Here is a 26,049-nt window from a genome sequence, read left to right on the forward strand (position 1 = left end):
TGGTCCCTGAACAGCCGTGGTCCGAGGCCATTCAAGGCTCTCCCCAGAGGCAACGGGCCCCTGGGCCCGCGCCGGCGTCCCCCACATCGTTTGGAGCCGGCCTGGCGGGGTGAGGGACATGCCTCCCTGCTGTCCAGGCTAAGGGTCAGTGTCGCGGTCACAGTGAGGGGTGAGGCGGCCGTGGCAGGTTCCAGAGACGGCTCCGCGAAGCCGCGCGGCCGCCCCTCATGCCTGCTGTGGGCAAAGGAGAGAGCGAGGGAAGGGCAGCGCCACTGCCCTTGATTCCAGCCCTGAGGAGCCCCCGAATTGCCGAAGAACGTCACCCCCCAGAACTAGCTCTGTAATGCTGACAGAAAGCCCAGCCCCCCTTCTCCTCGGGGTGGCCGTGCGGGGCCCAGCAGAGGCCTCAGGGGCTCGTAACCACCCCGACACGTGAGGAGCACGTGTCAGCACATGACAGAAAATGGGATCTCCCCGTTTCAAAACACCTTTTTCTTCAACATGTTAGAAGGATGTTCTCAATATGTTACTTTGTGCCGAAATCTTTGATCTTTTAAAACGTTAACTCCGGGTGGGTTTTTTCTGTTGTCCTCATGTCTCGCTGTCACTCTATCTCAGAAGGGGCCAGAGTCTCCCGCAGACCGCAGGCTCATCTTGGAGTGTCCGCCCTGGCCGGTCCACCTGCCCGTGCTCGGTGGCTGGTCTGGGCGCCCCGCTCAGAGGACGAACTCTCTCTTTCTCAGGTGTCAGCGGAAGCAGTGGCGGGTGGACCTGCCGGCCACCAGCGTGGTGATCACGTTCCACAACGAAGCCAGGTCGGCCTTGCTGAGGACAGTGGTCAGGTGAGGCCGGGAAGTGCCGCCCCTTGTCCACCTGTTGCAGCCCCCAGGGGGGCATTTCCTCGCAGGGACAGGGCACGCGGGCTGTGTCCCCAGCACAGTCAGGTCGAGGCTGGCTAGGGGGGCAGGCAGGTCCCCTGAGTGTGCAGAGCGAGGCTCCCGAAGCCAAACACTGGGGCCAAGACGGGAGAGTCCCCACCGGAAGTGATACCCCTAACGGGCCTGCAGCCTCGGTCTCTCTGTCTCTTCTCAGTGTGCTTAAGAAAAGCCCGCCCCACCTCATAAAAGAAATCATCCTGGTGGACGACTACAGCAACGACCGTAAGTACCAAGCCCCGTCCCCCCGCGCTGGCCCTCCCCCGGGCGCCGGCCTTCCCGGAGTGTGCGGCTGCTGACGACGGGCCTCTGAAAGGCCCGAATCGGGGCTGCAGAAAGAAGAGGTGCCTCTGGGGGACCCCCACAGAGATGTCAAGGATCCGTGCTTGAGCGCAAAGCCCTTTATGAACTTGAGGTTCAGGGGCTCTGTTTCTTTTCTTTTCCCAGCTGAGGACGGGGCCCTCTTGGGAAAAATTGAAAAGGTGCGGGTTCTCAGAAACGACCGGCGAGAAGGTAAGGCTCTTCTTCATTCAGCACCAGAGCGTCGGACTCCGGCTTTTCCGGAGCCCAGTAATAACTTAAAGAAAGGCTTCAGTTGGGGGAACAATGACCCGGGCAGCCTCTTTGTCAGTCTCCCGCCACCAGAGCCGCTTTGGATCCTCTCCCAGCAAACACGGCAAAGACATTCAGAGCTTAACTAATTGAAATGGTTTGTGTACTAGGGCAAGGGTTCAAATGACATTTCTATTTATGTGTTTAGAAAATTGGCTTCTCTCCTCCTCTTACAGCCTAGGATGTTTTGTCAGTCCCTTGAGTACTACTAGAGTTTAAAAGAAACAACAAAGATTTAGCAATGGGAAATTTAGTGACTCCATGCTCCAGGCATCTGATAAAGGAACCGAGAGTCAAGTTTTGAGAGCCCGCCGAAGGGGCGCCGTCCAAGAAAGGTGCGCAGTTACGTGCTGATTGGGTTTCGCAATTGCCAGCCTCAAAATCCGCCGTCAGCCTCATCTTTGCTGCAGCTGGGCTCACCGAGTGTGCTTCACTGGCACTTGCAAGACCGTCTCCAGCGGGGAAAGGGTTACTTTGAAGTGTCTGGAAAGGAAGCTGAAATCGCAGTGTGTGTGTCAGCAGCCATTGCATCGCTGACATTGGAGAGCCCGTGGCTCCCCCAGAGCCTGAGACGTCGCTCTGCACGGGGCTGTTGCCGAGCCTTAAGTGCGGGCCGTGTTTGCTGTTCGCGGCCGACAGCCGGGCCCGGAGAGGCGGCTGCGCTCTTTGATCAGGGCGTGCTCGCTCTTCTGGCTCCCTGTGCCGTCCAGCTGGACCGAAAGCAGGCGGCTTCTCTTAGCAAGAACCTAATCCGCCAATAACGTGCGTTGGCCCACGAGGCCTGCGTCATCAGCACCGCGTTTGAACCGCCTGTCAGATCATCCGTCCAGATGTTCCAGCTGTAGAACCAAGGGACCGGCCTTGCCCCCGAGACGGCTCTGTCTGCTGGACTCCCACCTGCCTCCCAGGCTCACAGTCCTCCCAGGTCTCGAGATCAAACCAAAATCTTGCATTTTGTATTTGCATTTGTCCCTAAACAAGCTAAGTAATAACTTTTGGATTTAAACCCAAAGTATCTGCTGGCGCAGGGAGAAAACAAAAGAGGTGGAGGACAGAAAGATATTTTTCATGTTGGCATTTTACTACCGACAGATCACTTGCTAGGCTTACTAATGCCTTTAAACCACTTACAAATCAAGAAAAAAAAAGTGTTTCTAAATGTGAACTCTCTACATGCTGTGCGTTAGGGTAAACATCTGGGCGCCCCCACCCCGTGCGTCGTGTGGGGCGGGGGCGGGGATGGCTGCGGTGCGGAGCCAGGTGCCCGTGCGCCTGTGTGGCGCAGGCGAGGGGCGCGCTGGCCAGGCGGGGTGATGCGCACACAGCATCTGCGCGTCTGTGGGCACACGTGTGTGTGCGTGTCCATATGCATGTGTGTGTGTAGATCCCATCTGTTTCAACACCCACACAAGGGCCGACAGCAGAGCTCCGAGACGACAGGGACAGTCGGTTGCATGAACTGTCACAGTGGCCAAGAGCAGCCTTCAGGGCCGGGGGCTTCTTGCGCCTGTGGTTCCCGCTGGCAGCTCGTTAGAAACCCTGGAGAGCGTCACAGGTGGCCACGCCTGGCCCTGCCCACAGTTAGACAAAAAGGTCTGGGTTTGTACGGGCGGGGCCTGGGCGTCTGCGTTTTAAGAGCTACCCGGACGATTCTGATGGGGTCTGAAAGCGGAGGGCCTCACCCTTCCCTCCCATTTCCCAGCTGGAAATAGTGAAGCCGCAAGAGGTCAGGCAGCTTCCTGAAGGCCGCATAGCTGCCCAGTGACAGCAGCCAGGCGACAACCTTACTCCCAGCCCAAGTCTCTGTTGGTCTCACGGGCTTTCTTTCTCTGTTCCTACTGTCCTGCCCACTTTTGCATTAATTTACTTTTTCCAGTTTTATGGAGACATAATTGACCTGTAACATTGTATCCGCTCAAGGTATATAGTATAATGATTCGATACACGTGCATACTGTGATACCCATGCATATGGTACACCGATCACCGCAGCAAGTTTCGTTCACATCCAGCACCTCATAGTTACAGCTGTTTTTTCTTCTGAGAACTTTTGAGGTCTCCTCTAGCAACTTCCAAGCACAGTGTGGTTAACTATAGTCACCACGCTGTCCGTTACATCCCAGAACTCGCGAGTGGAAGTCTGTACCTTTTGACGCCCTTCCCCCATTTCCCCCACCCCCCACCCCAGAAAGAGGAATCTTCTGTCATTTTTCCCTGCTCTGGCACAGCTCTGCAAACAGCGTGGAAAACCCACTGTGACCACTGTGTGTAAAGGACCCTAAAACATGGGTCCTCACCAGCTGTGAATACTCACGTCACTTTCCTATGGGGAGCCCAGCACACATAGTAAAGCCATTTATGACCACATCATGTGTGGATAAATGTGCTGTTTATAAGGCACTGTGTGACCTAAAAATGTTTATTACTAATGGATCACAAATATATACATTGTGTAATTTGATAGTGTAACTAGTTTTGTGTAGCAGCTGAAACACAGGGCTCTGTGATTTCTTTGCAACGTGGCTAAGTTACCCCCATTGAAACTGGCCCCATCAACCCAGGAAGAGGTGACACCACCTCCAGCCCAGCTCCTTAGGATCTCTGTCGCTCTGACAGAGGAGCGTGGCTGTGAAAGGTCCACGTTGCAGCCGCCTGATAAAGGGGACTTCAGTGATGAAAAGGCGTTTCTCAGAAGGCAGCTTTCCTGAGTGGGTTGTCTTCTCGGTATCTACAGGGTGGCGTTGATCCTCTGCCCACAGTTTGCAGGTAACTCTCTGCCCAGGAAGAGACCTCAGAGCCGTGAGCGCGGGGGAGGGTGCGACGCACGCGCTGGGTGTGCAGCTCTTGCCTTGTTCTCAGACGCCCTCTCTGCTCTCCCCTGACGTGCTTTCGAACTCCCTCCCGCAGGCCTGATGCGCTCGCGGGTCCGGGGCGCTGACGCGGCCCAGGCCCGGGTCCTGACGTTCCTGGACAGCCACTGTGAGTGCAACGAGCGCTGGCTGGAGCCGCTGCTGGAGAGGGTGGCCGAGGTGAGGTCAGGCTCGGGCTGCGGTCTTCCTCGGTGCCAGAGAGGGGGAGAGTGCCTCTGGGACATCGGGCCTCCGTGGGGCCTCTCAGGGGGGGCACCTCACTTGGCAAGGAGGCGGCAGGGACCGGCAGAGGGCGGTGAATCCGACGGGTGAGAGACCCTTTTCTTCGGAGGATCTTCCTTCCTTGCAGCTTTGCAGCCAGGTCTCGGAGTCAAGGGGGCAGAGCGGTTGGGACCCCCACCTGGCTTCCAGCCAGTGCCATGCGAGGGCTGCTGTTGCTGGTGGCCGAGGGAGGCGGGCTGGGGGCGCCCCGGAGGGCAGGTGCTGGCCCCTTGAGGGAGCTGCCGGGGGTCACCCTGTGCACCCGCAGACGTCGTCACCAGTGTTAATGCTGGGCCCTCCGTCCGGCATTTCCCTTGCCTCCTGCGTGTCTATTGACTTCCTCTCCTCCCTGCTGAGAAAGCTCTCTTTTGGAGTGAAAAAGCAAACTTAATGATAAAATGGACAGCTCATTCTTTTTTACGGCAGCGAGGAGAGTTGACGGGCAGCAAGTCACCAAATAATGAATAAGCACAAGCTGGTGGCATTACGATCATCATAGTCACTACCTCTAATTGAGTACTGACTATGTGCTGGATGCTCTATACATTACATTTAATCTAGGTATCGCTCCCATTTGACAGATAAGGAGCCTGGGGTTCAGGGCACTTGAATAACTTAGCCAAAGTCATCCTGGAGGCGAAGCCAGGATTGCACATGGGTTTCACCAAGTACTTGATTGACCGAGGCACCTCGCAACACGCACACACCTCGCTGAGAGCAGAGCCTGCCCTGGCTCCCACTGCTGACTTCTCACTGCGCCAGGCTGTGCCGGGAAAGCCGAGGCCACACCCACAACACTGGAGTGTGCCAAGGCCACTGTCAGAGTTGTTTCAGGGACCTGTCCCTAAAGGAAGGATAGGAAGGGTTGGGATACTCGTTCTCAGTAGTTCCAACCCTATTAGGAAACAAAAAGAAGTGAGGTGGACTTAGTGGTAGAGCAAACGATGCTCTTTCACTCCCGCACCCTGGTCCAGGCTGAGCCAGGCATCGGGGGTTTCATTCCTCTCTGCTCTCTGTGCACCAGGCGGATTATTGGATTTTCCCAGTAAATTTGCACCTGAGCGATGTGGGAGCTTTGTAATATTCTCTTAGTGTGTTTCTCTGATGTATTATGTTCCGAGTGCTGCTGATTCTGTTACTAATGTTTCCTGAAGTCTCTCTGGCTAACACGGGGTCCCGTGACTGGCTCAGGGAAGCACCAACTCTTTCGTTACCTATTGGCACAGGGCACCAGACAGCTAGATTTAGGGAAGTGACAAGACCTCGTGTTCACAGAGCCTTTTACCAGAACAATGGCAGGGTGGCACAAAGACGCACCTCAGGGTTGGGGGTGGGGGGGTTGTTTTGTTTGGCAGAATCACAGATAAGCCAGACTGAGAACGTAGACTCCTGGTCACTTCAGTCTACCTGGTGCCGTAGTGATGTTGGTACTCTGCCCTCCACACACCACTTACGTGCTCCTAGAAATATATGCCCCGAGAAATAGAACTTTGCTGTGGGGCACCTCAGCCCTGAGTCCATTCCTGAGGTTTACTGCAGCTCATAAATGGCCCATGGTCAAGTGCAGCTGAGCTTAAATGAAGGCAACCCTGGGGTTGAAGTTTTGATGTTTGGAAAACAGAAAAGGGCCCCGGGGACACACTGTTGCCATGCAGGCCATCAGCCGAGTACACAGAGGCCTGGCTGCCTCGTGCCCCCCGCAGCTCGTCTCAGGGGGCTGGTCCCTCCACGTACCAGCCCCCTCTGCCCTGCAGTACAGAAGGGGCCACCCACGGGATGGCCGTGGGCGCGGGGGCAGCCGGGTGTCGCGGCATCTGCCTCTCCGGCACCTCCCTTAGGGACTGGGCGCTCCCAGCGACTGATGCCCACTCTGGCCTTCCCTCCTTCCTGCTGCAGGACCGGACGCGGGTCGTGTCGCCCATCATTGACGTCATCAACATGGACAACTTCCAGTACGTGGGGGCGTCCGCCGACTTAAAAGGCGGTAGGTGCCGCTCGAGGTCCCCGCGCCTTGCCCCGCAGCATCACGGGTGGCGGGGACGGCCGCTTTCACGCCACGGCGCCTGTCCTCTTGGGTGCCTGTGCTCAGCAAGCACAGCCCCGTCCTGCGCAAGAAGCTGCCTTGCTTCCTTCCAGGGCGTCTCGGGTTTCCTGTTCTCGTAGCTCTTGGAATTTCTGTCACCGTAGTGACACATCTGGCTCAGTGCAGTCTGGGGTCATTTTTCATCAGAGAGGATTCAGTCGTCACCCCCCGCCCCCCACCCCGCTGGGGAGACCTCAGAGCCGGCGGGCAGCGTGGGATGGGCCCATGGGCTCAGGTTTGAGCAGCTGGCGCGGGGGTGCTGGAGCCTCCTCCCTCCTGCCAGCCCCTCCAGCAGCCTGTGTGTCCTGGCGGCAAACCCACCTTCCTGGTCACTCAGGGGACACCTGGTCGCCCCGGCCCCAGCTCACCAGTCACCGAGTCCTGCTGGTTTTCTGCCCCTTCTCCCCACCCGCACCGCCAGGTCCTGCCGCCCTTCCGGGGACCTGCGTCCTCCCGGCCCCGCACCCTCCCTCCACGGGGCCCCAGAACGGCCGTCGCATGTGCCGCTTATCTTCCTTAAAACTGTCAAAGGCCCCAGAGAACTTCTGGTGGCCTGAGCTCTGCTGTCGGCATTTGCTGTATTACAAAGCAAAGTCGACACACTGGCAAAACACAGGCTGATGTGAGTCCAAGGCCTGTTGTCCTCCGAGTGCTGGCAGCACATGTCCTGCAGCTTCTAGAAAGTTCCATCACGCCCATTTGAAAGAAGGAGCTGGAAAGAGGCACCTAAGGCCTCAGTGTAAATGTAAACGTAGTAGTGACGTCACAGGCCCCCTGAGAGGGTCCGTGGGTCCTCCACACTCTGCCGCAGCCCAGTAACACGGGGTCCGTGCGCTGAACCCCGGCTGGTCGGTGGCCTCGCCTCTCTGACCTCGGCCGGGAGCCAGGGGTCAGCACAGGCTGCTCTGAGCGGCTGGAAGAGCCGCTGCAGCCTTGCCTCTGTGTGTGGCTTATTCGCGGTGGAGCTTTTCCGCCCGCGGTGGGGGCATTCTTGTCCAGCCACCCCGCCGGACAAGAATTCCTTTACATAATGTGAGGGGGCTTCTTTTCCTACCGCCTCACGCTGAGCACATTAGAAGATGGGTTATTCTAGACAGACACACAGACAGCCTAGCATCAGAAAAGAAAGCAGTGGAACTAGGAAACTGGGCGCACCCTCAGAAAACAGTGCTGGGACCACTTAGTGGGAGCTGGGCCTTTGGGGCCCTCGCCCCCTTGGGTCATGTCACCTGCGCCCTCTGTACCCCATCTGAGAAGTAGGGTGACGACCATGCTGCCACTGGGGGAGTGAAGGGCCGAGCGTGTCCAGCATGAGGTCAGGAATGTGGCCCCTTCTCCATCAGCGCACTAGCAAGTGGCCATTTCTTCTGGGAGGACTGTATTTATGTTGAGAAACAAAAGTTCAGTTGAGAAGGGGTGGGGCTGTAGAAAGGACAGATTCCTAGCCATCGAGACACCTTAACGCTCGGAGTGTCTTGCTCCCCAAGCCTTTGCCAGAGCTGGATTGATGGGCTCCCTGCCTCCCAAGCGCCGCCTGTGTCGCCGCAAGTGTGAGGGCGGCAGGGTGCCCTGGTGTGGGGCGCAGGTCTCCTGCTGGATCCAAAGAACAGGGCCGGCTTCGCTCTAAGAGCATTGTAGGAAACGCCTTTGGGGGGGTTGGGGGAATCAAGGATGACACTTCGAGGAGAGTCTTGAAATCTAACATAGCCCATCTCTTTGGACCAAATTAATAAAATTATAATGAACATTCAAAAAAAGCAGGTGATGTTCTGTGGACCAGTCAGCGGAGGCCGCGGCGCCCTCTGTGAGTAACACAGCCAGGGCGCTGGTTGTTTCTGGCTGACACTGGGGTGTCTGAGGCAGGCTGTCGGTCTCAGGGCAGCAGCATTTTCAGGAAGTCCCCCTGGGGCCTGCGTCAGCGGCCCTGCTGCTGACCCCGCCCCCACCCCCGCTTGCTCTGCTCTGCAGTGACAGCTGGGGCCCTTTTGGGTTCCGTTCCTCTGATTGAGCCATAAAGTAGGCTGGGCTGGCCCAGGAGACCCCGAGGCCCCGCCTCCCGCCCTGCGCTGCTCAGTCTGCAGCCGCCAGGGCCCCCGGGGCAGACAAACCCGGCAATCGGGTGCACAGACGAGAAATTGGAACTGCGGCATTGCCCAAGTCCTGCCCCGTGAGCCCAGCGGCAGAGGGGCTAGGCACGGAGCTGAAGGATGGGGTATCCTGGGGTACCTGGCGGGGGGGCGGGCCGCCAGACCCTCGTACATGCAGTTGATGAGCCGGATCCAGCACTGCCCATGTGGGCAGTGGCCGCAGGGGGGGCCCTGACCCGCTCTCCTGCCCCCGGAGAGCGGCCGCAGGTGGGGGCGCTGGCGCTGGGCGGCTCAGTGAGAGGTCCCTTCTGGGTGAGGGTGAGAGCTGGCAGCAGGCAGCCCGGGGCCTGCAAATTCCAGAAACCACGTCCAGGCACAGCCTGTGGGCGCTGAAAGTGAGCCAGGACAGGCGCCAGACAGACCAGGAATTGGAGCTCACCTGCCCACTTCGCTGCATCTCTTGGCCCCTTTTCATCTTGAAGTTCTCCCCCTGCCATCTCAGCCCAGATCGCTGTTGCCTTGAATGGGGTTCACGTGCCATCGAGAGACACTGGAGACGCCACACACCGTTAAGCACTGTTGTGCACCCGAAACTAATACAGTGATGTATGTTCACACTGTGGGAACATACGTGGTTTTTTTTCTTTAAAGAGAAACACATTGAAGAAGTCAGTCTGCAGGCCCAGGGAACTGTCATCGCCCCCGGCCCCGGGGGCTGCGTTGGGGGCCGCAGCACTGTTTACCCCCCTCTTCTCTGGTCCCCACAGCCCTGGGGCACGCCATGGTGTCCCGCGCAGCCTGCTCCTCTGCGCACTTCACGTTTATTCTTAGGCGTTTTGCTTGGAGACACGCCTGGCTCACGTGGTCTGTTCCGTGTGAGCTTCTTGAGGACGGAAAATTTAAATGCACCCTTCTCGCTGCTTTCCTCCCGGGCCACTCTCCCCGCTGTATCGTTGTGTGTTTTGTTGTGTCTTTTGCGTGGTTTTAGTTTTCAGTGGGTCTTACCCCAATACCCAGTGTTTTGAGCTGCGAGGGAGCCGGCAGGCGCTGGAGCCAACGGCCGGTGCTGTCAGCACCCGTGTTTCTCTTCTGTGGTTGGCAGGTTTCGACTGGAACCTGGTGTTCAAGTGGGATTACATGACGCCTGAGCAGAGGAGAGCCCGGCAGGGGAACCCAGTCGCCCCCATAAAGTAAGTGCCAGGATCGCAAGTGAGCCCCCAGGCTCTGGCCCCGCCCTGGGGACCTAACATGGTTTTTCCCTCTCTGTCCCCACCCCACCTCCATATCCCCCGTCTCAACTCAAGGGGGTATCTGCGGATTTCTGCCTTCAGGTGAAGCTTATCCATAAGGCAGACCTGCTAGTGCTGAGTGTCTCCGTGTTTCTGACGCAGAGCGCTTCCCGCGCAGGGTGGCTCTCCCAGGCGACCCCAGGGGCCCGGGAGGAGGCTCCGCTGTGTTGCCCTTCCTGGTCCGCTCTCCTGTTTGCCCACAGAGGAGGTGACTCTCCAAGCCACGCCTGGGGTCCACGCTGGGAGTCGGGATGCACCTCCTCCTCAGGGCAGACCCTAAGACCCACCAGCCAGGCCAGCGTTGCTGTGCCGAGTGTGTCTGCAGCACGCTGCTCACCAGTGTGCTGCTGTGCCCCAGCGTGCTGTGGACCATTTCCAGCACTTTGACACCAAATCGGTTCCCATGGTGTCTCTGCTGGGATGAAGTGGGGGCTCTGTTAAATTCTGTTAACCCTTCCCAAGCCGACGGGGAAGTGAGGTCAATGCAGGTCCATCAGACAGAGGAGGGGCCCGCACCTTGACAGCGACCGCGCTCAGACAGCTGATGTTACTGAGTGTGTCCTGAGTGTGCTGGCTGCTTCATGGGTGGTTTTTTTGGAGTCCTCTAAGGAAAAAGGGCACAGAAAGGCCGAGAACCTGCCCAGAGCCACTAGTCAGTGAGTGCCGGCAGCCCTGGCGGTCACTCTGTAGGACTCAGTCCAGCCCCTCGCGCTGTGGGGGTCTTGCAGGGCCGATGGGGGAGGCATGCGAGGACGGTAGTGGGTGGTAAAGCAGGGAGGGGCACCCAGGGCTCAGCAAGGGACGACGCCGTGCGGTTATTTTTAATGTCGGAGTGTAGGCCTGACCTGGCGTGGCAGTGCTGGTGAGCTGACCCTGGCCTCTGACCTCCCCCCCGCCTCTCTAGAACCCCCATGATTGCTGGAGGGCTGTTCGTGATGGATAAGTCCTACTTCGAAGAGCTGGGGAAATACGACATGATGATGGACGTGTGGGGCGGCGAGAACCTGGGTGCGTACGAGCCTCGTGTCCTCACCCACCAGGCAGTTTCCGATTCCGGGGGAGCCGCTCGTTTCCTGCCCGCCAGAAGGGGCAGAAACGACAAACGGAAGCTTGGAAGAGAGACAGACGAGAGTTTGTGGTACGCCTGACTGTCCAGGGTGCCAGCTGGACAGTGTCTTTAAAGCCATCGGAGTGTCCGTCCGTCGGACATAATTCGTGCCCCGCATCAGGATAAATAGCATCCCCTTGGTTCTCAAGAGAGGCTTAGGTTGGGCGGTAAAACATGCGGTCCTGGGAGGGCAGGGAGCCAGAATACAGAAAAGCTCTGGAGGCGAAACGCAAGCTCTTTAACGTTGTGGCGTAAGTTCCTTCTGTCTACGCCCCTCACTGGTGCCCGGGCACCACCGCTGAGGAGGGGATGCCCCCTGTGCATGAGGTGTGTGCTCTGCCCACCTTTTTTCTCTCTCCAGCTTTATTGAGATACAACTGACCCTTTAACGTTGGGGACAGTTAAGGTGTCTGGACGGTTTGATGCACAGATGCACTGGGACATCCACGGCAGTCCAGCCAGTGAGCATGTCCGCCGCACAGGCTTCCCTGACTGGGCCCGGGGCCCTGGGGCGCCAGGGCCGGCGAGCTGCCTCCACTGCGGAGCACTCCCGACCGTGTTCCGGGAAGAGGCGTGTCCCCAGCTGGCGGCCCCTTCAGCAGCGAGGGCTCCCCCGGCCGGGGGCAGGGCACCTGTGCCCGGTCTGGGTCGGCTGCCGCGCAGCGCACCCAGACTCTGCCGCTCACCCCACCCCGTTCTCGCCTCAGAGATCTCCTTCCGCGTGTGGCAGTGCGGCGGCAGCCTGGAGATCATCCCCTGCAGCCGCGTGGGGCACGTGTTCCGGAAGCAGCACCCCTACACCTTCCCCGGGGGCAGCGGCACCGTCTTTGCCCGGTAAGTGGTTGGGAGGCTGAGCAGGGAAGAGCGCACTGCCGACCGACCGCCTCCCAGACAGCATTCGACCTGGAACCACATGGAAACGGGTCCTTCAGCAGCACATTGCTCGGCAGTGACAGGGACTACCCACCTGCGCACGTGCCGCAGGTGCTGCTTGCGGACGTCACGCCAAGTGGCAGAGGCGCTGGTCTCCGAAGGCTGTGTCCTGTGCAGTTTCACTCGCGGACAGTCTCTGCAGGACCCGACGATCATGTGGAGCCAGGCCGGGGTGCCGGGGCCGGGCTGCCGAGCGTGTGACGACAGAGAGGCGCACAAGGTGGCTGGGGGGTGGCGGATTGTTCTGTGCCTGATGCCCCTGGGCCTGGTTAGAGAGACCCACCTACATGTGGAAGCTCACAGAGCGGGACACCCAGAAACACTGAGAAAAAACGATTTCAAGGATGAGAACGTACGCTATTTTATTACAGGTTACTATTCAAGGTACAGCATATGAACAGTACTCAAGTCAAGCCATAGTAAATTCAAGCCAGAAAGACCCCATGATACATGATGATTCATGATAGATAATGGAGCTATTTTAGCCAATGTAAGAGCTTGCTGAAGAAGGAACAGCAATTATGAGTCCACGGGGACCACCTCTTTCCCCAGGGACTTCCATGGCTGCTAAAGATAAAACTGAGAAGCCCGTTGGCCGGGCCTTGAGGAGGCGGGAGTGGCCGGCGCGGCACCTGCACGGCCAGGCAAGGTTGTCTCAGACACGCGGTGCCGTGCAGAGATGAGCTGTGGCCCGCGGGCGGGCGCGAAGGCGCAGGAGGAGGGGAGGTGTGCGGGGCAGGGCCCGCAGGACCCAGCCTGCGGCACAGGAGGGCGCCTGCGTGACCGGAGCCTGGAGCGCCGGGGGCAGGAGGCGGGCGGGAGACGTGGCCCAGCGCGGGCCCGCCCGCCGGTGGCGGAACGTCCAGTGTTGTTCTGATGCGGGGGAGGGGTGGGGCCACCCGTGGGGGGTTCAGGCAGTGCCCGCCTTCCATTTTTAGCTTTAGAGAGGACCCCCTGGCTCAGTGGAGGGTGGCAAGGAGGTGACAGGATGACAAGGTGGTGGGCGTGTCCCTCCCCCTCGGCGGGGTCAGAGAGGCATCGCTTCGGAGCACTGTTCCAGTGTCCAGGCAAGAGATGAGGGCGCCTGGGCCCGGGCTGTGACCGCGGGGGCCAGGCTCCCGCTGCCCTGGGGCCGCCGGGGGCACTGACAGGTTGGCAGAGGCAGGAGACGGGGGGGTGGACATTGATCGCCCCGCAGCTGACCTGGTGCCACCCCCCACCCCCCGCCCAAGAAGGAAAGCTCGAGCTGGGCAGGAGTGCGCTGGGGTGCGGGCTGGGGGGACTGGCTCATTTCTTACATGGTGTTTTGAAACCTCCATTAAGTACAGATGGCACAGTGTGCATGCATGGTACAGAAGTTGAGATTTTAACACAAAGAATCTGAGTTCTAGAAAACCTTAATAGAAACCATACATCAAATAATGTTTCTGGCCAAATGACCTTTCCAAAGTGCACCCTTTTTCAAATGCCGTCTGAACTTCCGTTCTGTTCTTCATTAGAAACAAATACATGGTCCCGTAAAATGAACCCCACAAAAGCAGACAAGCCTCCTCCCCGGGGCACGCAGCCTCCTCTCCCGACTCCCGTACAGATGCCGCCAGCTCTCCTCTGAGCCTTCCGGGCTCCCCGCAAACGGGGACGCCTCCGGACACCGCCTGTTGAAAGTCACGGGTGTTGCTTTGCACACTTCTCTACAAACACGCTCTTCTTTAGAAAGGAGACCTGCAGTGCTCTTTCCAGCCCCGGAGTGTGCGCGCCAGACGTTTGGAGAGGAAGCTGGCCCCTGCTGTCCCTGCTCGGGGGGGCGCAGGCCCCTCAGACCCCGAGCAGGGGCGCCGCTCACTCTCCCCACAGTGACTTGTCCGAAGAGGAAGAGGTAGAACGGTATCGGTTCTGAGGTCCGTTTCCAGTCCCAAGTTCTCTGTAATTTCCTCTACTATGGGGCGTCAAACGAACAAGTATGTTACCACCTAAAAGTGGGGACTTCAATAGCTAATATTTATAGAGCATTTTACGTGTGGCAGGCTATACCTTACCAGCGGGAACCTGTGTAATTCTCATAAAAGCTTATGAATGAAGTATTTCTAATCCTCACTTAGAGATAAGAGAAACTGAGGTACAAGAAGGTGTGGCCCCTTGGTCCAAGGTCACACGCGAGCCGGCAGCTTGGCTCCAGAGTCCCGGTTCCTGCCCCACGTGGAGGGCCGCCCCGCCCCTCCGGACAGCGGGCGCCTGCGGCCGCCGCGCTCAGGAGTCAGGCGCAGACTCTGCGAGGGGCCGTGGCGTGACCTCAGCCAGCTTGGTGGCGAGCGAGCGGTGGGTGAAGCAGCGGAGTTGGCAGCCCACATCCTGCCTCGTGTTGCCACCCCGGTGGCCGTAGGAAGACTTGAGGCAATGACAGGCTGGCAGGTGCCTGGTTGTGGCCGCCACACCCCCGGGACCTGCGGGGGGTGAGCGGGTGGGTGGTTCCCTTTTCGCGCCACCACCTGTCACGTCGGCCTCTCACGGGCCCCTCAGGAGGCCGTGGAGGGTGCGCTTGGGCGTGTGGGTCGATGAGAGCCAACCCGGAGGCCAGGGCACGTCCCAGGCGGAATAGCCGCGTGGCCGTGGGGTAGGTCTCTCGGATGGGCGTTCACGGTTAGGTCGGAGCAGTTAACGGCGAGACGTCAGTTACTCATGGCGAGGGACAATAGGAACAAATTAAATACAGAAACCAGCGGTTCAGACTTAACTTTGTTACAAAACGTTTCTCAGTGTTACCACCAAGCAGGCTGACTGGCCACTTGGAAGGGCTGCTTCTCTCTCCCGCCTCCTTCCGTTGAGCTACCGCATCTGCCCTGCGTGTTGAGGGCGGGGGCAGAAGCCAGGGGAACCCCGATAAATGCAAGTGGCCTCCCTAGGTGCCACGGTATCTATAACAGCGAGAACTGTTTGGCTTACTGTAGGTGCCTAATAAATACCGGAATGAACGATTGGAAACTAGCACTGAATGGCACATGGAGTGTATTCTTTGAGACCAGCTACATGTCTTTTCCTGAGAAGTAGAGAGAGGAAGGTTGCTTTGCCCTGCATTTAGGAATTAAGAGGTGACTCGGTGTCTCCACGTGACTTAAAACCACCATATGATTAGAATTCATAAAACCAGAGCCATTAGGGCTGAGGGGACCTGGGACCCTTGAACCCTTCATTCTACTTCGGGGGGCCCGAGCCCCAGAGGACTGAAGTCTCGGGGCCGGGCAGAGACTAAGGCATGGGCCGCTCAGCAGGACCCCAAATCCCAGCGAGAATATTGAACAACTTGTTGCATCTTTTTTTTTTTTAAACAGAAAAAGCTCTAGGTACTTTTTTTTTTTTTTTTTTTTACAGAAAGTAAAAGATCTTCGATCTCATTACCAAAGATGACACTCTCATAATGTGACGGGTTTACCCCTCCCCTCCACCCCCTCCGTCCACACACACACCTGCCTGCTGCAGCTCTGTCACCTGTTGTGTTCTCACCCAGCACGGCACGGACGTTCATTTCTTGCCCGCATGTAAGGTGTGCGCCGGTGTTGTGAATGGCGACGGTTCGCCCATTTAGTTGATCGCTTTCCTGTCGTCGGTCACACAGCGTCCGATTGCTTTGCCGTGAGAAACGGTGCTGAGGTGGCCCCGCTGCACACGGCCGGGGTCTGCGCTCACTCCTGTTACTCCTTCCCTGAGGTCGTGCTCCAGGGACCCGAGGACGGTGCGTTCACGCTGCCTCGTCTGCCTTCCACGCGGCACCCCCACGCCGGTCCCTCTTCCACTTCGCAGGCAGGGAAAAGGTCCCCGCGTCACTGTGTGTCAAAGACATATGTCAGGTGGAAAGGATTTCAGTCACTGTAACTAGCTCACTCTTTAAAGGAGACCTTTCTGGGGAGCAAATGGGTTATTTTAAAAGGTGCACATGGCCTCCCCACACAGTTATTCTGGAAGAACAGAATGCCTTCTCTACAGGGCCTCGGGGGGCTGGCTCTCAGCCCAAGGAGCGCGTCCGCTTTGGATCCGAGTCCAGTGTGTGAGAGCAAAGAGGTTCGCTGCACCCGCGCCCCGGCATGGGCGCTCCGAGAGGCACGTTGGCAGGATGCGCCACGGCCGCCTGCGCACGCGGTGGCCTGCGGTGCTCGTCAGACCTTCGCAAGTAGCTTGTTCAGGGCTTGGCGATCTCAAGTGATGGCTTTCTCCACGGTCGTGGGGCTGAAGCCCGGGCTTTCCTTGCCTTCTAGAAAAACCTGCTCTGCCTGTGCCCCCCGCTTCCCGCACTGAGCAGGAGGAGCCCCAAATGGGGGCATAAAGGACTGTTCCCTTCTTGTCACTATTCCCTGTGGAAACAGGCCCCTCACCTCAGTCTGCATAAAAGAAAGGCATTTTAATAAAAACTCTTATCTGTTCTTAACTGTCCCCAGAGCTTCCTAGTGGTGGTAAAGCCACGGTGACAAAGGACGCAGAGGCCCAGGGTTTCGGGCTGCGCTCCCTGGTGCCGGCCGTCTGTGGGTACCTAACACGCGTCCTTGCAGGATAACTCCCCCTTTCCTTTATGCCGCACCCCCAGTTCCTTCTCTAAAGCACCTGCCTGTGGTGGATTCTAGCTTTCGCCCTCCGATAACCTGTGTTCTGTGAAAGACAAGAAAGTGAGCTCCCCTTGTTCAGTAAGCGCCTGCTGAACACCAGCTCCCCGCCATCAGAACCGGGGCGCTGAGCGGGGCAGCCTGCTCCCCGCACCACCGCCAGAGCTGCCGGCCCCCGGGAAGGGCCGTCCTGCGTGGCTCTCCAAGCGGACAAGAGCAGAGCGATGCGGGCGGCCAGGAAGCAGGCCAGACCGCAGCTCAGGGAGGCTTGCTTTGTCCCTAGGAACACGCGCCGGGCGGCAGAGGTCTGGATGGACGAGTACAAAAATTTCTACTACGCAGCAGTGCCTTCGGCCAGGAACGTCCCTTACGGCAAGTAAGTGTCACTGTGTCCTCTCTTCGCTTCGCTCGGGGTCCTGGGGGAGGGACATGGAATGGGGCAATGTCCAGCCTGAACCCCAAGAACCTTTCTGTGGCCAGAGTTGAGAGGAGCCACGCAGGTGTCCAAGGGGGACCTCTGCTCAAGGGCGGGTGCGGGCCCTAAGGTGAGAGACAGGGACACGGGTGGACAGTCGGGGCCGCACCTCCTGCCCCCGCCCTGTGCTCGTGGGTAGATTTCCGGGGTCGGTGGGAAGAGTCCATAAGGTCTGAAACTGTGTACGAGGGTCTCGATTCTCTCTTCCCCAGCATTCAGAGCCGCGTGGAGCTTAGGAAGAAACTCAGCTGCAAGCCGTTCCGGTGGTACCTTGAGAACGTCTACCCTGAGCTGAGGTGAGTCCCGAGGGGCTGGGCTCGGAGGCAGCAGGTGTCGGAGAGGCGGCGAGGCCTTGCGCAGTGTGGCAAGGTGTGTGTCAGCCGGGGGCCGCCGCTGGGGCCCCCATGAGAGCCCGCGTCCCAGCCCCGCAGCTGTCCCCAGCACCGCTGAGAGTGCGCCCCTGAACCGTGGCCGCCTGCTCGCTCCCCTGCTGCGTGACCCTCCCGTTCTTCTTAGACCTGGGAGCAGTTCAGGTTGTCACCCCATTGAGCTTGTTTCCCACTGGTAATAGACGGGCCCAGTGACCCAGAGGACTGTTGTCTCACCGGCTCTGTGAGTGGCCCGAAGAGCGGCCCCCAGGTCCGCCCTGCGTCCCTCCCTGCGTCCCTCCCTGCCGGGTGCCTCCGCGGCCTCCCTGTTCCGGCTCATGCGGCCCCGCCCTCCTCGCTCCTCTCCTCCACCTTCCTGCTGCTCCCGGGGGCCAGCAGAGCTCACCTGTGGGCCAGCAGAGCTCCGTGTCCCCGGGCAGCAGCGACGCCTTCCTCTGGGGACCCGTAGGGTCTGCAGGCTTCAAGCTCCATCTGACTGTCATCTTCTGAAAGGGACTGCCAGACAGGCGTGGCCTCAAGGGGGCACACTCCTCCCTCTGCTCCCAGCGCGCCCCACAGCGAGGCCACATTACCGTCCTTCCGAGCGTGTCGCAGAGGCCTGCCCAGGCGCTGGGTGACACAGCCCGCCTCGTGGACGCCACTCTGTGGCGCTGCTTCTCTGCCCCTAAGGACAGACGGCCTTGCTGGGGACTAAGGGGGGTGCTGGTCACCTGCGGAAGCTCCAGTCGCCACTGTCTGTCCCCTGGCCCGTGAGGGGCGCTGCAGCAGTGGGATGGAGCCCCTAAGGGGCCCGCCTTGCTGTCCCAGTCACCTGTGGCTTAGTGGTCAGCGACACCAGACAGAGCGACCTCAAATGCAGCTTCAGGCTCAGTTCACTGGTGATTTGGGGTGACACTGGGCCCTGCACCCCTTAAGACCACCTCTGGAGCGCTCAGGCCCGCGAGCGGGCGGGCCCGCTCCCCCCACCCCCGTTCGCGCCCAGCAGCACCCACGGCACATTGGCGTCACACCTGAAATAACGGCTGCCCCTCACAGAGTGCTTCCCAACGGCAGGCTCCGGGCTGCCGGCTTGAACACGAGATGTTCTATGGAAAACTCGTAACAAGCCTGTTTGGTCGGTAACGTGCAGGAGAGGGAACTGAGGTTCAGGGGCAGAGAATGAAAGCTTCCCCAGCGAGCAGCCGAAGGCAGTCCAGTCCTGCGGCTCGGGGATCCCACCCGCGGCACTGGAGCTGTGTCTGTATCGGGTCACCTGACAAACGCACACCTGCTGTACTCGGTGAAGGTCAAATCGTACGCCCGCTGCAGAGAGGCAGCAGCACCCGAGCACCCGCCATTGCTTTTCTAAACGACCCCCACCAGATCCATCGAGAGTGTAGGAGCTTTTCCTTTCCAAAAAAATTTCCCAGATACGGAATGGAAAGGATCTTTCTCCAACATAAAGTCTTCGGTGAGGGCTAGCAACGCACACGCCGTGTGCCCGTGGTGGGTAGGCTGCGGCTCCAGTCCCTCCTGCCTCTCCGTGTTCCTGCCGCCCGAGACGAAGCCACCGGCACGGGCCTGGGCATCCGGAGCTGGCGACCTGAGGAGGTAAGCAGACGCCTCTCACGTTGCTTTCCAGGGTCCCCGACCATCAGGACATCGCTTTCGGGGCCTTGCAGCAGGGAACCAACTGCCTCGACACGCTGGGGCATTTTGCCGACGGCGTCGTTGGCGTTTACGAGTGTCACAATGCTGGCGGGAACCAGGTATGTGCGTGCGGTGAACTTGAGCGCCGGGAGGCCCAGAGAGAACAGGGAGGGGTCCCGAGGTGACCAGCCCTGGCCGCCCCCCTATCCTGTCACCGGAGATGTCTGTGAGGAAGCTCCTGGCTCCTGCTGGTCACATCCGCCTGCAGCCGGCCTCGGGGGCGGGTCGACGTCCCAGATCCTGACTGATGCCCAGAGCCTGACCCTCGCCCCAGGCCAGGGGAGCGCTGACATCCGCACCCACTGTCATCCGCTGTCAGGGGCCGGCCACCGGGCCGGTGGCCTTTTCCACCCCCAGGTCTCTGTGCCCATAAACACCTGCCGCTGTCCCTGCTCAGTAGGCGCTTCACCCCGGGCACTGCGGCTCCTGCTAAAGCCATTCTGGTTTTCTGCCTGTTAGATAATAATAGCTGAGAGATGGACTATTAATAATTATGTGCTTCAGTTTGACACGCACGCACCTTTTCCTAGAGGCACAAAAACCTGTCGTCAGGGACGGGGGAGAGGCCAGGGCTGCTCGGCGTCCCCAAGGCCCGTGTGGCCCGAGGGCGGCGTTCCCGCGAGACGGCGATGGGCTTTGTGCACAGCCAGGTTTCGGCAGAGCTGTGTGCTCTTCCCTCCTCAAAAACATGCCCTGCTCTCAAAGACCTTGCAATCAAGAAAAAAAAAATGCAACTTAGCTCAGTGTATCCAGGTTTATTGGTCCCAGAACCTTCTTTAAACACCGGAACCATTTTCACACTAGGGCGCCGGCTTTTGCGTGATAGGGGCTGGTCCACGCCCTCCCGAGGAGTATCTAGGCGGCTGCAGTCCCCAAATACTTTGCCTCCTTTCTTCACCTGGTGATGTTTTAGGGGTCACTTGGACATCCTCAGTTAGACAGGGAGGCACGAGACGGGGAGGGCGGTCCCCATCCAGCCTCGGGCCGGCGTCCAGGGTCCGCCCAGCACACGTGTGCCGGTCCCGGGCTCCCAGGCTCTCCACTCTGTCCGCAGAGGATGTCCCCTGGCTCCCGAGGATGCTCGCTGGGGGGGGAGGGGGGGCAGGCTGTGAGTTTTGGGTGAGCACACAGCCAGCCTCGGGTTGCTGCTCCGTTTGCGGGTCCCCGCGTGCGTTCTTGCCCAGGCCCGGCAAATGCTAGATTGGGCCCAGAAGAGGAACCTGGGGGGCGGGGGAGGCAGAGTAGGGGAGGGAGGAACAGCAGGAGGCACAAGCCGGGCAGTGTCTGGGGGACGGGAAGGGGCCGTCCCGCTGTGAACATGACGGTGCCGTCAGCCCTTCGGTCTGAGGCCCTCGGGTGGAATGGGGTTCACTGTCCGCTGGGAAACCAGGTGGCCCGCAGGACCGCGTGCTGTGCCCGTCGTTCTCGCTCTGCTCCAGGCGCGGTCCTCCCGCACGGAGCGTGTTTCTGTCCTCGGTCTGGGCCTCGGCATGAAGACAGGGACAGGCTGATACTACCCGTTTTGGTCCGTGGCCATGATGAAGACACTGAAATCATTTCACCCCCAGAAACACAAAGCGCTGGGAAAACGGGGGACAAAGGGATCTAGTTCTCCAGGCGCCGAGGTCTCCTGTGTCAGGAAGGTGGCGCCTCGGGCTTGGCCGCTTGGCGGCAACTCAGAAGTTCTGCGAGGGTCCAGGGGGCCTGAACGCTAGCTCCCTGTTGCCCTTCCGGGACCTCACTCGCATCTCTCGCCTCTCGGCCCTGCCCGGCCCGGGCCCTGACCGCGTCCCGTTCTATGTTCCAGGAATGGGCCCTGACCAAGGAGAAGTCGGTGAAGCACATGGACTTGTGTCTGACGGTGGTGGACCGGGCGCCCGGCTCGCTCATTAAGCTGCAGGGCTGCCGAGAAAACGACAGCAGACAGGTACGGTTCTCGGCACCCGAGGGCACCGGGCCCTCCGGCCGGCCCGCTTGGGCTGCACATCGCCCGCTAACATGACTGATGTCCAGCGGCCTTATTCAGCTTCAGCTCCTCGCTCCCCCTGCAGCCCCAACGCGGTGCAGAGCTCCGGGCATGTAGGGGCCCTTGGCACACCCCAGGCCCGGGGAACGAGGGCCGCGGTGCTGGGAGAGGCGGGTGCGGCTCCCGCCAGCCCCTGCCCTGGACAGTTTGCCTCCCCTCTGCTGCCCATTGTCTGCGTCCGCCGCGAGGTCATCCATCCCGGCTCACGTCTTCCCGTCGCCTCTTGGTCTGTTGATATGTGGGCCTCACCTTGTAGCCAGACTGGAAAGGCAGGGGCCGTATTTTGTGACCGTGCCGTCCCCACGAAGGGCCGTAAGGACCGGCCCTGGGCTGGGCAGTGGGGTAGGGCTGCAAGGCCAGCGGGGCTGGTGGTCTCTTTTTAAGAAGCCTTTTTCCGGCGGCCACCAGGCCCAGTCACTTACACGTGAGCACCTCAAAAGTTTTTACCCGGTGATGCCAGGGGACACGGAGAGGCAGGGACACTGACGGCTGGAGCGTGTGTCTGTGTGTGGAGCATCGTGGCTGGGTCCCCACAGCGTGCTGCTCCCTCAGGTCTCCACATGTGGCGACCTCGGGCTCAGGAGCGGGAGGGACAGGCGCAGAGCTGCGACCTGGGGCCCCGCCTCCCTGCAGAGCTGAAAACGGGGCCGGGCAGGAGCACGGATGGACGCGCCAGCCGCCGCTGCCATGGCTGGAACGGCGTCCGCTGGACAGAATGCCAGGTGTGGCACAGAGCTTCATTCAGGAAGCAGGAGTTTGTGGCTTTATTCACGAGGCGTTGGGGAGCACTGCCCTTCAAATAAGTGCTAGCAAAGGAGGAGAGGTCGCCGATAATGTCACCAAGATGGGAAGCCTCCCTGCGGTGCCGTTTGGGTGAGGCTGGACCCAGGCGCCGAGAGCCAGGCCTGCGAGGGGCCGCCGTGTCCGAAACCAGCGGCCGGGGGGGCGCCTCGTCTGCTGCACTCCCGGTCTCCCCACCCTGCCACTGGGTTTAAAGAGAAAGTACGTGGTTTTGTTCATTCATTAAGTACTTTTTCCTTTTAAGTTTACAAAAATTCCAAGTGATTAAAGTGGAAATGGGTGAGACTTTATCCAAATACACACTCAAGTGTGTGTGTGTGTGTGTGCGCGTGCACACATGCATATATTCCTTTTTCCAAGCAGTTCAGATTATATTTTTATCTCTTACACTGGTTTCTGTGACATCCCCCTGGAGCAGGAGCTGGAGGCAGACCATTCCTTGAGCCGTGGAGTAGTGGCCAGGGTCAGGGACAGTGAGGCACCGCAGAGGACCTTCCCACGTGCCACGGGTAGGGTGCGGGCCCATCTTACGATCCCTCCCAATGGGACAGCGGGTGTAGGGAAACTGAGGCGTGGAGCCTGCTGGAGTGAGGACCCTGTGTGGGTGTCTAGTCCCACCCTGGTTTCACAAAAGGGATCACTTGGGAAGACTGAGGCCCACACCAGGGGTCTTGCTGAGATGCCAGGTGTCTGTGAAGAGCATGCAAAGGGCCATCTTTCTCAGTCCAGCCCCAGACCCACCCCTGGTGCCCCACTCCCCGACTCTGCGGATCCCCAGCCTGGCACGCCGGGGGGCCCACCCTGCAGGCTCCACCCACTGTCGGTGGTCCCTGTAAAACCCCCTTGTACTACAGATGGCGTTTCTGACTGTAATACCCTGGGGAGTAAGAAGGACTGTTAAACAGGCCACTGTCCCTTGGACCTGGCCACGTAGAATCCTGCAGGTGGGAAGGCCCTGCTCAGGTCAGGCAGCCGCGCCCGGGCGCATGGGGCGTATCGGCCGTACATCGGTGGGGATGTGGAGGAAGGACCGTGATGGCATCCTGTGGTCTCCAGACTGTTCTAAAAGACAGAGGGTGCCTCTCCTGTAGAGCAGTTGCCCTTAGCAAGGCCTGGCTTATTTCAGGGGCTGACAGGTGTTACCTCTGCGGCCCCGGTTCTCGGGACCCTCACCGACACCCCCGAAAGGCCCGCGCACAGCTGGCTTGGCACACCTGGGCGTGGCGTGCGTGAGGACCATTCACCCTGAGACTTAGCCCCTGAGAGAGGAGTATTCCCAGTCAGAAAGCGAGGCTCCTGTAGCGCGCAGTGGAGCCTCGATATCTCAGCAGCGTGCCCGCCCCCACGGCGGCCCCGGACCGCGGGTCCAAGCTGGCGTGGCTGCTGCCCGCAGACGGCTGGGACCAGCTGTTTTTGAAGGCCCTCCGTGCAGCAGATGCTTCGGCCTATGACAGACAGGACGCCCCTAGAGAGGGAATGAGACTTCATTCATCCTGCGTTTTGTCCAGTTGATTGCAGGCCACTCGGAGTGATACACGGAGGTTGGCAGCCGCGTACGCCCTTCTGTGACAGCGGAGAGAAACCGCGCGGGCAGGGACAGGCGGCAGGAGGGAGCCGGGCGAAGGAGGGGTGGCGGGCGGGCAGCGGTAGCCGCCCCTGTGCCCATCTGGTCGCCTCGAACCGCACTGTCGTCAGAAACTCCCGGTGAGCGGGGCGCACGGGGTCCTTCGGAGAGCGCCTGCGACCCCTGTGTGGAGGGCTGGGCCCGGGGCACTCGGCCGGTGCCCTGCCTCCCCCGCCGCCTCCACCTGCCCTTTGAGAAGAGGCTTCTCGGCTATTTTTATCTTAAAGTGGCCGTGTCTGGCCAGTCGGAATATTTGGTTTCCAGGCACGTCTGTGTGCGCGTGTTGTGTGTGCATTTGCGGAGTCAGAGGGGAAAGGGAGGCAGGAGGAAGAAAATTGACTCCCACGGTACTGAAAGGATTTGCAAAAATACGGAAAGGAGCCTTAGTGCATACAGCGTAAAAAACTAATTAGAATCACAGACCACATTAATGAAGGAAGAGCTTTGGGGAGGAAAAAAGTGTGTTACTTTTTTTCTTTTTTTTTTTTAAGAACAAGCATTAGAGATTTTTATGTGGGAATAAACAACAGGGTAAAATGTCCCCAGGTTCCCTGTAGGCGGGGCCAGGGGCTTTGCTTTCTGACCTGCTGGGCTGATGGGCGGGCTGATTGGGCATTGAGTTTGGTTGGTTGGCTAAGGCTGGTTGGTTGGTTGGTTGGTTGGTTGGGGTTGGTTTGGTTTGGTTGTGTTAATTGGGGGTGTGGGTGTGTACACACATGAGTAGGAGACACGCCCTGTGTTTTTACAAGTGGGACATTCAGACCTCAACAGGTATTGTTTGGTCCCTGCCATGCACAGCGCTGCCGTAGGGGACTCTGGGGTGGCTGAGACTGGTGTCTCACAGCCACCACGGAGCACATGTACTAGTACAGAAGACACACAGACAGTATAGAAGTAGGTTCCTCAACTTGACGTTCTGTGCACAACAGCATCACCCCGTTATTCGAACTGACAGTGCGTCTGGTTCACTGGAATGTAGTCCCTGAGTGGAAGCCTGGAGGGGCCCAGGCCAAGCCCCCGGACAGGGCTGCTTCCCGCAGCCAGGGGCTGGCCAGGGCCCCCTGTGAGCTGGCCCCCCTCCTGTGGCTCCTTTCTTGGGGGGCAGTATCAGCTCACAGCTTCCAGTGAGTAGATACAAATTCCCTCCAGGAGAGCGTGAGGCTTGGACGAGGGGACACCCAGAGCAGGGACAGGTCAGGGCGAGAGAAGAGGCCCCAGCAGAGAAGCGGCCTCGAGTTGCAAACCAAGAGGGACAGGGATTTCTGTCCTGGGCCCCCAGCAGCCCCCGTGGCTGCGTCGTCGCAGAACCCCGCTCCTTTATGATCAGAAACCAGAGGAGGATGTTTGCCGGTTGGTTTTTAATCCAGCCACACGACCAGGAAAACGGACCTACCTGTGCTCGTTCGTCCATGCTTGCGTGGTAAGACGTCCTCCTGTCTTTTGCAGAAATGGGAGCAGATCGAAGGCAATTCCAAGCTGCGGCACGTGGGCAGCAACCTGTGCCTGGACAGCCGCACAGCCAAGACGGGCGGCCTGAGCGTGGAGGTGTGCGGCCCCGCGCTGTCCCAGCAGTGGAAGTTCTCGCTCAACCTGCAGCAGTAGGCGCGCCGGGCCGGCGGCCGTCCCTGCGCCGGCCGCTGAGTCGCATGGATGGTCACATTGTCAATTATGTTTCTTAAACTTTCCGCGAAACTATATACCTCAGTATTCCATCAAGGTCTGAAGGCCGGAGCACCTCCGCAAGGCACGGGGGCTGGGCGGACACGGAAGAGGCGCGGAAAGAGGGTTCATCCCCTCCGGTCACAGGACACAGCCAGGTGCCCTCCCCGGAGGCCGCAGCCGCCCCCTCCTTGCCGGCGGCCTCCCGGCCCTCGCTCAGACTCTGAGGAGCGTCTCCAGCAACAGGGAGGGCGAAGGCGTGCGGTGGGGACCGGCAGGGGAGGGGGCGTGGGTGCCCCCCCCCCCCCCCCGCACCGCAGCAAGGAGAGCTCTGCACCTCTCCACTCCGACCCCAGGCAGTCACGTGCGGCGCCCGCCACACCAAATCATCGCCCTGTGGTTCTGTCTTCCTCCTCGTCCCCGCTCCTCGTTTCCCAGCCGCAGGCCCCCTCCACACCACGTCCTTGCTGTATTTGAGTATGAACTTTTCTATGGTGGGACACTAAATATAAATATATATAAAGAAAGCGCGTTCGGTCAGTCCCCTATGGTTTCCGTAGGTCGTCCTCATCCTGTACATTCTCCACGAAGCAGTGCACGGCGGTGCAGGGCGGAAGTGG

The 26,049-nt window shown here is 59.6% G+C and overlaps 1 protein-coding gene across 1 annotated transcript in view; it reads left to right on the forward strand.

The window, feature by feature from the left end:
* Positions 1-25,729, forward strand: part of GALNT2 (polypeptide N-acetylgalactosaminyltransferase 2) — a 158,555-nt gene extending 132,826 nt beyond the window's left edge. Inside the window, exons 4-16 of the mRNA XM_054576727.1 lie at positions 744-842; positions 1,093-1,160; positions 1,383-1,448; positions 4,454-4,575; positions 6,574-6,661; positions 9,950-10,037; positions 11,041-11,144; positions 11,952-12,078; positions 17,050-17,142; positions 17,454-17,537; positions 19,252-19,378; positions 21,127-21,246; positions 25,217-25,729. Of these exons, the coding sequence (XP_054432702.1) occupies positions 744-842; positions 1,093-1,160; positions 1,383-1,448; positions 4,454-4,575; positions 6,574-6,661; positions 9,950-10,037; positions 11,041-11,144; positions 11,952-12,078; positions 17,050-17,142; positions 17,454-17,537; positions 19,252-19,378; positions 21,127-21,246; positions 25,217-25,372 (1,342 nt within the window). The 3' untranslated portion in view covers positions 25,373-25,729. The remainder of the gene's footprint in view (positions 1-743; positions 843-1,092; positions 1,161-1,382; positions 1,449-4,453; positions 4,576-6,573; positions 6,662-9,949; positions 10,038-11,040; positions 11,145-11,951; positions 12,079-17,049; positions 17,143-17,453; positions 17,538-19,251; positions 19,379-21,126; positions 21,247-25,216) is intronic.
* The last annotated feature ends 320 nt before the right edge of the window (positions 25,730-26,049 follow it).

The sequence above is a fragment of the Pteronotus mesoamericanus genome, unplaced genomic scaffold (assembly GCF_021234165.1).
Source record: "Pteronotus mesoamericanus isolate MK-2021 breed Mesoamerican mustached bat unplaced genomic scaffold, CSHL_Meso_final contig_347, whole genome shotgun sequence".
In the NCBI taxonomy this organism is placed as follows: Eukaryota; Metazoa; Chordata; class Mammalia; order Chiroptera; family Mormoopidae; genus Pteronotus; species Pteronotus mesoamericanus.